The 9,869-nt window shown below is 58.5% G+C and overlaps 2 protein-coding genes across 2 annotated transcripts in view; one reads left to right on the top strand and one right to left on the bottom strand.

The window, feature by feature from the left end:
• The window catches only part of LOC115938364 (dynein regulatory complex subunit 4), a 47,098-nt gene extending 41,415 nt beyond the window's left edge, over nt 1–5,683 (top strand). The window contains exons 4-6 of the mRNA XM_081807594.1: nt 410–784; nt 3,770–3,835; nt 5,429–5,683. Coding sequence (XP_081663720.1) covers nt 410–784; nt 3,770–3,835; nt 5,429–5,578 — 591 coding nt within the window. The 3' untranslated portion in view covers nt 5,579–5,683. The remainder of the gene's footprint in view (nt 1–409; nt 785–3,769; nt 3,836–5,428) is intronic.
• A 163-nt stretch (nt 5,684–5,846) lies between these two features.
• Nucleotides 5,847–8,868, bottom strand: LOC102727956 (5-hydroxyisourate hydrolase-like). The gene is made up of 4 exons (XM_006746163.3): nt 8,626–8,868; nt 8,084–8,223; nt 6,558–6,693; nt 5,847–6,114 (listed from the first exon to the last, which is right to left on the bottom strand). The coding sequence occupies exons 1-4, from the start codon at nt 8,677–8,679 to the stop codon at nt 6,025–6,027; spliced, it is 420 nt and encodes a 139-aa protein (XP_006746226.1). The 5' UTR covers nt 8,680–8,868; the 3' UTR covers nt 5,847–6,024.
• Between the last annotated feature and the right edge of the window lie 1,001 nt (nt 8,869–9,869).

Here is a 9,869-nt window from a genome sequence, read left to right as displayed (position 1 = left end):
AAAAAAAAAAAAAAAAGAACACCTTTATTTATAATAGGCAGTTGGCTGCAGAGTTGTTCTCTAGATCTGCTATTTGTGGGGCACGCTGACCTGTGGGGTTCTGGGATCTGGGGCTGGCCGAGGGTGTGGATCCCTAGGAGCCTCCCTTCCCCAAACACTGCTCGCTGGAGTTTGATGCCTTTGATCCCACGTAGGGGTGATCAGGGATGTGTCTTTCCTGATCGTCCTGCCCAAACCCTGGGCCCCAGCCCCTCTGTGGTGCCTCTCCAGCTCTAAGCGGGGTACCCTGTTGCTTCCTGAAACAGCTTAGTAGAGGTGGGTCCAGCTAGTGTTTCCTCCTGCCTTCCACAGTGTAGACGGCTGCATGCCTTTAATTCCATCACAGAGAGTGGGCGTGCAGGCAGTGTAGACAGCACACAGACCCACCCACCCGTGGGGGGACCCAGGTGCAAGGGGTTCACTCTGCAGAAGAGGTATGTTCTGGTCCAGGGGCAGAGGTGGGAGGCGGCTTCTCCCCAGCGAGATGCCCCCAGGGCAGGTGGCCTCTTTGTCCCCCACAGCCTGTCCCTTGCAGGTGCAGCAGGAGCGGGACGAGCTGTACAGGAAGTTTACTGCGGCCATCCTGGAGGTGCAGCAGAAGGTGGGTTTCAAGAACCTGGTTCTGGAGCGGAAGCTGCAGGTGCTGAGTGCTTCTGTGGAGAAGAAGGAGGTGCAGTTCAGTGAGGTGCTGGCAGCCTCCAACCTGGACCCCGCGGCGCTGACCCTTGTGTCCCGCAAACTGGAGGTGGGTCCCAGGCTGCAGCCTCCCGTTCTTGTCCCCCAGCAGGTGTCCGGGGCTCGGGTTGGGGCCGCGTGTTGGATGTGTGTGTGTCCAGCCTCCGTCACTCCAGTGGAGACCTTCTGGTAACACTGGGGAGGGGCCGTCATGGGTTTCCTGTGGCCGGAGCACAGATGGGGCTTGCAGACGTCTGCTCACAGCCTCCCCAGGCTCTCTGTTGCTCGGTGTTTCCCCAGTCCCCTCCTTAACCTCTTGGCACCTTCTGGCCCTGAGCCCACTGCCCATCCAGTGCTCAGGCTGGGTTTAGCTTAGCCTGTCAGGCCCCGGGTCTCTCAAGCTGCTCTCAAAACTCAGGGCCTGCACTCCTCAGACGTCTGGTGACAAACCTAGAGATAGGCCTGGGGGACAGCCGGGCCCATGAGCTCGTAGCCAAGGCCACGGCCACAGTCCGCCGGGGATGCGAGGATGTCCTTCTTGATGTAGGCTGTGGGCAGTCAGGACGGGGACATACAGGGCTGTGTGGCGGGTACTGGGGCAGGCTTCCCAGAGGGAGTTAAGGTCTGAGCAGAGGCTAGAGCATTTGTCCAGTCGTGAGTTCACGGTTCTGTGTGGTAGTCCTCTCTGGGGGGGCTGTCTTGGGCACAGGGGAGAGCATTAAACCAGACAGATGAGGCCTGGGCGCCCACGGACAGGAATCAGAACAGCGATCACCAGGCAGAAGCCTGCCAGCACCTGGCAGGTCATCTCCTGCCCGGAGCTGGGCCTTGTGTCTGTTCCCTGGGCCTCGCTAGGACGTGTCACAGAAAGAACGGACAAGGGGTCTTTGTTGCTGCTGGGAAGTGGTTGTGCTGGGATCCTGGCCACCTGGGTGACCTGCAGCCTTCAGGCCTGAGGCGGCCCCAGGTGCAGGGCCCTTGGGGGTCTGCACGTCTCCATAGGGAGGCCCAGGGAGGGGCGGCCAGCTTGTCCCAGAGACAGATCCTTCCAGGCTGGAGGGTGCCTCCTCTGCTCTTCCTTCACAGAGAAACTGAGTCAGGGGCTTAAGGAGGCTTCACTGTACAGGTAGGTGTGTGTGTGTATGTGTGTGTGTATGTGTGTGTGTATGCGTGTGTGTGTGAGTGTGTGTGTATGTGTATGTGTGTATGTGTGTGTGTGTGTGTGTGTTTAAGATTTTATTTATTTATTTGACAGAGATAGAGATAGTGAGAAAGAGAGCACAAGCAGGGGGAGCTGCAGGCAGAGGGAGAGGGAGAAGCAGGCTTCCCACTGAGCAGGGAGCCCGATGCGGGGCTCGACCCCAGGACCCTGGGATCATGACCTGAGCTGAAGGCGGACGTGTAACAACTGAGCCACCCAGGCGCCCCGTGCAAATACACAGACAGCATTTTTCAGGTGATTTGTCAACATGCAGTAACCCTGTCTGCTCACATGGCACCCAGGCTCAGAGGAGTAACTGTGTCGGGTCACCTAATCTTTTCTTAAAGCCCTTTCGGGGTGCCTGAGTGGCTCAGTTGATTACATGCCTGTCTGACTCTTGGTTTCCGCCCAGGTCCCGATCTCACGACCCGTGAGATTGAGCCCTGTATCGGGCTCTGCGCTCAGTGTGGAGTCTGCTTGAGATTCTGTCTCTCCCTCGCCCTCTTCCCCTCCCCCGCTCTTAGGCACACGTTCTCTCTCTCTCTCTTTCTTTTTTTTTTTTTTTTTTTTTTTAAAGATTTTTTTATTTATTTATTTGACAGAGAGAGACAGCGAAAGCAGGAACACAAGCAGGGGGAGTGGGAGAGGGAGAAGTGGGCTTCCTGCCGAGCAGGGACCCCGATGTGGGACTCGATCCCAGGACCCTGGGATCATGACCTGAGCCGAAGGCAGATGCTTAACAACTGAGCCACCCAGGCGCCCCTCTCTCTCTCTTTCAAATAAATAAATCTTAAAAAAAAACCCAAAACACCGTAGGCTGGCTTGCTGCCCGCCTGGCCTTGACCTGAGGCTTGCAGCTCCCAACAGTGCTGTTGGACACGTGTGAGCGCCTTGCTGCTTGGGTGTTGGGGGGAATGCAAGGCTGAGGGGAGGAGGGCAGAGCCGGCTGGATGGGAGTGGTTCCGAAGCGTGTTGGGTGTGCCTGAGTTTGAGGCTGGTGAGGAACCATGGAAGGTTCTGGGTGGGGTGGACTGGATCAGACAGAGCCCCCCCTGGGAAGGCAGGAGGTGAGCTGGCCCCGATGCGGGATGAAGGACTTGTTGCTGATGGAAGAGGGCTGAGGAGTCCAAGGAGACATGGTGCCCATTTCCGGCTGAGACCAGATGTTGCTCCTGGGCAGTCGCGAGTCCCGGCTCGGCGGGCGGCAGGGTCTGTGGGGCCAGAGTCACCTGGGACAGGCTCTCGGGGCCTCGTGTGGGCTGGCAGCACTGTGGACCGGGGTCTGGGGGCCCGTCTCTATCCTCGTATCCTTGTACCTACTTGTGAACTCTGCCAGGCAGGGAGTGAGGGCGCTCTTGGAAACGGGAGAGCTTTCCCGCCTCTGCTGTTGGGAAGGGCGCCTGGTCTCGGAGCTGGGTGAGGCTGTTGCCAGCAGTCATGATGAGGGGATAAAATCAGTCCCATCCATAGTGGTCGCTGCAGCTGTGTCCATGGGCCAGGGCCTTTCCTGGTCAATTCCCTGGCTTGCCTGGAGGAACCCTCCTAGGAGGCAGGTGGGGGCTCAAGGGCCCTTCCCTGGACCGTTGGTGGCCTGGCTTCTCTAAACTCTTGTCCTCACTTCCCACCATCTAGACGGTTTCCTTACAGAGAGGCTTATCCTATTTTTCCCTTTCTCCTTTGAAGACCTTTCCGTGCTAGCTGGCTGCTCCCTGTGTGGACGTCTACACTGATGGAGCCCGGCTGCTATTCCCTGGATGTCTGAGGTCTCCTGCTGGAGCTTCCAGACCCCCACCAACCCCTGTCTCCTTCAGCCCAAAGACAGGCTCAAACTCACATCCACCTTTCTCTCCTTAGGATGTTCTAGAATCAAAGAACAACACTATCAAGGACTTGCAGTATGAGCTGGCCCGGGTCTGCAAGGTACCAGGAGCCCCCCTGCCCCTCTCTCAGGGCCCCACCTTATCTACACCTTGGAGGTAGACACAGCCTGAGGCTGTCTGTGCCGTCTCAGGTCACTGTGTGTGGCCTGGGCCACATCCCCACAACTCTGGCCACTGTCCTGGTGTCCCTTACAGGGACTGCCCAGGGGATATCTGGTAGATGAGGGCAATTTGTTTGTCCAGCACACTCTGTTCCTGTCTCCCATCTGACCCTTGCTCTCGGTGACGTGGCCTCTGGGGTGATTGGATGGGCTTCCTTTGCTTCCTCCACGCAGGGGACAGTTACAAGTCTAACTTTCTCTGCCTCCTTTGTAAGTCCGATGAAAGCTGCACACCCTATCCACACCAAAACCACGCATCAGCATGGAAGCCTCCTGCAGCCGGGGAGGGGCAGTGGGTGCCTTGAGCCTGCTGTTGTCTGCCCCGTGTACCCAAGAGGCCTGGGCCCTCTCCCCAGTGGTCCCGCTTCCATGGCTGAGCCCACAGCTATCTGGCCTTTGCCTGTGGGGAATACAGACATAGTGCTGCCTCCAGATACATTTACCTCGAGCAGCCACCCCACGAGTATGACTCAGATAAGCCTGTAAATATGCAGGGTGGAGGTTGCTTTGTGGTTCTGTGCGCCCTGGGTGTGGAACCCCAGGAGGGAGGGAGTGCCTGTCATTGGCGCTGGGTTCCATGGTGACCAGATCTCGCTGGGCCTCTCCTTGGCCCTGCCCCCCCCGGGCCCTTCCCTTAGATGCTGCGCATCCCCTGATATTTACACGCACAACATTAGGGCCATTTACTGTGTGCACTTCTGGGGGAATGTCCATTACTTGTACCTGACTGTCAGGAGGTCCGTCCCCCAGAGAAGGGTGAGAGCCAGGCCCCAGGCCCCAAGTTCTCTCTGGAGCTTGGCCATAGTTCACCCTTGAAATCTCAGTTCCAAGCTCCAGCAACCCTTTTCTTGATGATGGTGAGGATAATGAGCCCTTTTGGGCTTTGGATCTGAGTCAGGCCAGGCTCCAAGCTTTTCACATGCATCAGCTCTTCAAACCCTTACAACCATCTGATGCAATTCACTCTTTAAAAAATAGCCGTTTCCCAGAGTAGGGAATAGGAACCATGCCTCCCATTGGCCCCAGCAGCACTGTTGCCCAGACCTTAGCCTTCCTGGGGTGGGGGGGCAGGAGATACCATCAGACAAAGCAGGGAGGCTCAGTGAGGCCGAGCACGTACACGTGCAAGGTCATGTCCGGGAAGTCAAGAATGACCAGTTTGATTGACGAATGCCTGACAAGGAACCAGGAGCGTGCTCAGACCACAGTTCTGCTGAGTCTGTATCTTCTGCCTCAGTTTCCCCATCTTTGAAATAGGAACAACGGCAGCATCTCCCATTGTGAATTACTTGAGTTCATGTACATGGAAGTGTTTATGACCCAGGTGTGGTGTACTGTGAGCCACTGGTTAAGGTCAGCTTTACGGTTTTCCACTGTCACCCTCCCGCGTCCTCCAGAGCTGAGGGGGCCTGGGCTAGAGTCAGCCTCGGTGCGGCCTCGCCCCCTCCCCTGATGCCGCTCTGACCCTACAGGCCCACAATGACCTGCTGCGCACCTATGAGGCGAAGCTCCTGGCCTTTGGGATCCCTCTGGACAACGTGGGCTTCAAGCCTCTGGAGACAGCTGTGATCGGGCAGATGCTGGGCCAGGGCCCCGCGGGACTCGTGGGCACCCCGACGTAGTGCTTGCCCAGGACTGCTCCCTGGATGACCTTCCCTTTCACCAAGGACAGGAACTGTTTTTTTTTTTAGATTTGTATCATCTACAAATAAAGGTTTTCTACATTTGCTATGTGTCCTTTTGCCTTGCTGTGTGGGAGAGGCACCTCCCGGGCCCACGGTGCCCTGACCACTTCCTTCCCTGCTGCCCGTCCGGTCTGTGCATACCCCTGCCCTCCCTCCCACCTCGGGGCCAGGGCAGCACCAGCTGAGCCCAGGGACTGCAGCAGCCTTACAGATACCGACACCGACTTTACTGAGGCCTGAGACTCAACGGCAACTGGAGGTGGAGGGCCAGAATCTCCCACAGGGAGATGCCCTGCTGCCCTCTCTTGGGGTGTCTCAGGGAGCCGTGGGGATGGGATCAGTGCTCACAGGCCCGCAGCTGGCCAGAGGTGATGGCCCGGCCACTAGCTCCCTCGATACGTGGTGTAGGACCATGGGCTCAGCAGCAGGGGCACGTGGAACCGGTGGGTCTCGTCAGTGATGGTGAAAACAACCTGAGAAGCAGAGAAGGCACCGGAAGAGATTGAGGGGCTCGTATGCAGCACGCAAGCAGCCCAGACTGTGGGCCAGGGGCAGAGTTAAGCGGGGCCAGCTGGGGCTTGTGGAAAGCTGGAAACCTGGCCAGGGCTGCGATGCGGCTGAATCCTCTCTGGAGAGAGTCATCGACTTGAGGAACCCAAAAGATCCACCTTGAACAGGGTCAGGTGAGCGCCTTTGTCCCACAGGGGCTGAGTCACTTTGGGCCCTGCCCCCCACAGCCTCACCCAGGGACAGGGCAGGGACGGGTGTGTTGTGGTAAAGTCCCTGGACACCTTTTTTCTGGGAGCTCAAAGCCGTGGACTCACTGCTACCGCCCTGGGAGAGGTGGGAGGGGTAGGACCAGCCTGCCCACTGCAGGGACCTGGGTGAGTCACGGGCCTCCACCGTGGGCCCTCACCTCCACGTATGGGTAGAAGCTCTCCTGCCCCCTCTTCTTCCAGTAGCCCTCGGTGTCAAAGGACAGCTTGTAGGTGCCTGCCTTCATCGGGCCTGGTGGCAGGAGCCCTGGGCAGCGGCCGTCCGAGTCGGTGTAGCTGGGGAGAGTGGAGGGAGGGGTTGGTGAGGACTCGCCCCTGCTTGGTCCTCCAGGGTCTGCATGGCCAGGGGCCTCAGACTCCCCCACAGCAGGTCTAGGGCCTGGGGTCCCGGAGGAGCTCAGGGACACCACTGCACTGTCTTTGTAGACAGAACTCCCAATACAGAGAAGCAGAAAAGTAAAAAAAACACAAAAAAACCAAATCTATTTTATGAGCAACAATCCCTTTATATTGGCATATATTTTTCCAGATTTTCTCTACACATAACTGCTTATTTGTAAACTTTTTTTTTTTTAAGATTTTATTTATTTATTTGAGAGAGAATGAGATAGAGAGAGAGAGCACATGAGAGGGGGGAGGGTCAGAGGGAGAAGCAGACTCCCTGCTGAGCAGAGAGCCCGATGCGGGACTCGATCCAGGGACTCCAGGATCATGACCTGAGCCGAAGGCAGTCGCTTAACCAACTGAGCCACCCAGGTGCCCTGCTTATTTGTAAACTTAGGAAAATACCCTAAAATGGATTATACTGTACATACTGTTTGATAACTTGTACTTTTCATTTACTACACTGCGTGTGGCTTTCTAGCCAGTAACTGTACCCACACCCCCATCTGCATGGTGGCCAGTGTGCCCTGCACGGAGTGTCCGAATGGAGGGCCTGTCGCTTTGCTCACCGATTTATGCCCCCTCCCCGGTCACCCCTGGAGAGCCCTGGCATCGTTCCCACCAGCTGTGATTCAAGTTTCTGTCCTGTACCCACAGTTTATGGGGGGTTGGGAATGGGTCTGTGACCCTCCAAGGGACTCCATGGATTCTTTTAGGACCAGAGCAGGCCACTCAGATGGGACCTGGACCCCCAGCCTCGGTGAAGGGCGGGGGATGAGCTCCACGCCCTCGGGCCCTGAACCTTTGGGGCCCGGCCGCCCACTCCCACCACCAGAGGGAGCCTGCCTCCTTGGAGAGGCTCACAGGGCAGCTACCAGGCGGTGCCTGAACCTGGGGCCAGGGCCCCCGGTCCTGCTGAGGGGCCCAGCCGCCAGGCGAGGCATGGGATCCCAGCTTTTACTTACCTCTTGCTGTCTCAGTCTCCCCATCTATAAAAGGGGTAATTATGGGGCCTGCCCACAGGCTGTAGTGAGAATAAGAAGAGAAGTAATGTGCTCAGCTGCCTGGCACAAAGTTACCTGTTAATCACGGTAACCGTGAGGCCCTTGGGTTACACCTTAGCCTTAGCCAGCCCTGCCCTCAGGGAGAGGCACTGGGGCTGTGAGGCTGAGGGGACCACACCACAGCCGTCAGCACTCACTGGCTGGCTGCGTTCTTCTCCTTGCCCCCTGGCTTTGGAGAGGTGGTCTGGACTCACCTCCCGCCCAGACCTCAAGCCTACCTTTTCCTCAGCTCTGTCCACTGCCGGCCATGGTCCTCAAACCTAGACAGACAGAGGCAGAGGCCCTGGGCCGGAAGCCCCGAGGCAGTGTCCAGCACGTGTGTGGTCAGCGGGCTGCTGGTCGGCTCCATGCCTCTGCCCTGCGCCCCAAGAGAGGGACAGAATGAGCACGTGGGGCCCAGCCCCGGGTCCACACTGGCCCTAGAGCTGGACCCTGGGGGGCGGGGTGGCTAGGAGCTGCTGAGTCAGCCGCGGAGGCTGTGGGGTTAACACACTGAAAGACGGTTGATAAACAATGCCGGCCAGCCCCCCACTCCGCCACACCAACTCCTACCGGGCCCCCTCCCCTCCGTCCGGACACTGAAGGGCATCTCCGCGCAGAGGCCCCCCACTCCAGCCACTCCGTGCCGGCTGCGGGTGGCCGGACCCGGGGTGCTCGTTCTCCCGGAGTCCAGCCCTCTGTCCCCTGGCTCAGGGGTCACCTGGGACCTTAGCCCTGGCCCTGCTGACGAGCCGGAACCAGCTCGGGGCCTATCCCCTACCTCCGAGGAGCCCAGGTGTCGCTGGAGCGCCCGCAGTCTCGGAGCGGCCCGCATCAGTCTCCCCCAGAACGGGAGCTGGTCCCGGGGTGCAGGCGCCTCCCCGAGCCCGCCCTTGCCCGGACCCTGGCCCCTCCCAGGGCCCAAGAGCCATGTGTCCGACCAGACCCAGGTTGGGCGGCGCGTCCCTCCGGCGGGGAGGGCGGCTCCACTCGGGGTCCACCTGGGCTGTCCCAGGGGCTTCGCTGCAGGGCTGGGGGTGGGTCGCGACAGGGGCGCACAGACCTGCGGGGGCCGCGGAGGCTCCGCCCAGGACCGGAAGTGGAGTTGAGGGCACCTGCGGGAGGTGGGGTGTGGGGCGGGGGCGGGTCCGGGGCGGGGCTGGGTCCGTTCCGGGGGTCGGTGGGGCTCCGGGCAGGGCTGGACGGGTTGGGGTCCAGGCGGGTCGGGGCCGTGGGCGCAGGGCCGGGAGGTCGGGGACGCGCGTGAGCCGGACACCGCTCCAGGAGTCCCAGAACTACGTTTTGTTTTTTGTTTGTTTTTCCCCTTCGACGGGGCAGTAAGGATTTTGATGGAAGCCCCTCAGAGGGGGCAGAAAAGTTTTGCGGTACTGACTGCCCCGAGAGACCACGTGGTGGTGCCTCAGTTTCCTCTTCTGTAAAATCAGGGCAGTAAGGACTCCCGACGTTGAGAAGCTCTCTGAGCTGTCGCTCTGGTGGCGCTGCCCCCCTCCCCTTCCCGGCCCCCACCCCTAAGCAGGCTCTGCACACTGACGGGTTCGGGCCTGGGCTGCGCGGTAGGGAGAAAAGGGACAGCTGAGTATTAAAATTATATATATAACATTTTATGCAAGGTAAGTAAAGATAAGGGCACCCTATTATATTTAAAATCTGGAAAGGTCTACACGACCAGTTGGTCGACTGCTGTGTTGCTCTGGATATGGGAGCTGTTTTCTTCCTGTCAAAGTGCATTTTCTAATTACTGGAGAGTGAGCGCCGACTATGTGTAGGTTAGGCATCAGACCCCTCCGAGGCAGGGAAGGAGACCCTCCTAGCAAAGGGTGGGAGTGTGCTGGTTACACCTATTTGAGATTTAAACACACGTGACGTTTGGGCGAGATTATGTTTATAGGAGATAACCCCAAACAGATGCTCACACCTGTTTTTGCAAACACCCTTGGGTACAATAGACAAGAAACAACCAGACTGTCTCCACTGGGGACAATTAAATAAACAAGCCCTGTTACG

Source organism: Leptonychotes weddellii, chromosome 16, assembly GCF_054177405.1.
Source record: "Leptonychotes weddellii isolate Sample4059 chromosome 16, ASM5417740v2, whole genome shotgun sequence".
NCBI lineage: Eukaryota > Metazoa > Chordata > Mammalia > Carnivora > Phocidae > Leptonychotes > Leptonychotes weddellii.
The sequence above is the reverse complement of the archived record's forward strand: the minus strand, read 5'-3'. Positions and strand labels throughout refer to the sequence as shown.

Bases quoted from the DNA above. Each gene is read 5' to 3' on its own strand.
- LOC102727956 (XM_006746163.3), bottom strand. From the start codon at position 8,679: ATGCGGGCCGCTCCGAGACTGCGGGCGCTCCAGCGACACCTGGGCTCC. The intron at 8,224-8,625 runs GTAGGGGATAGG...CTTGGGGCGCAG, and splicing joins GACACCTGGGCTCCTCGGAG to GGCAGAGGCATGGAGCCGAC. The intron at 6,694-8,083 runs GTAGGCTTGAGG...CACTCTCCCCAG, and splicing joins TGGACAGAGCTGAGGAAAAG to CTACACCGACTCGGACGGCC.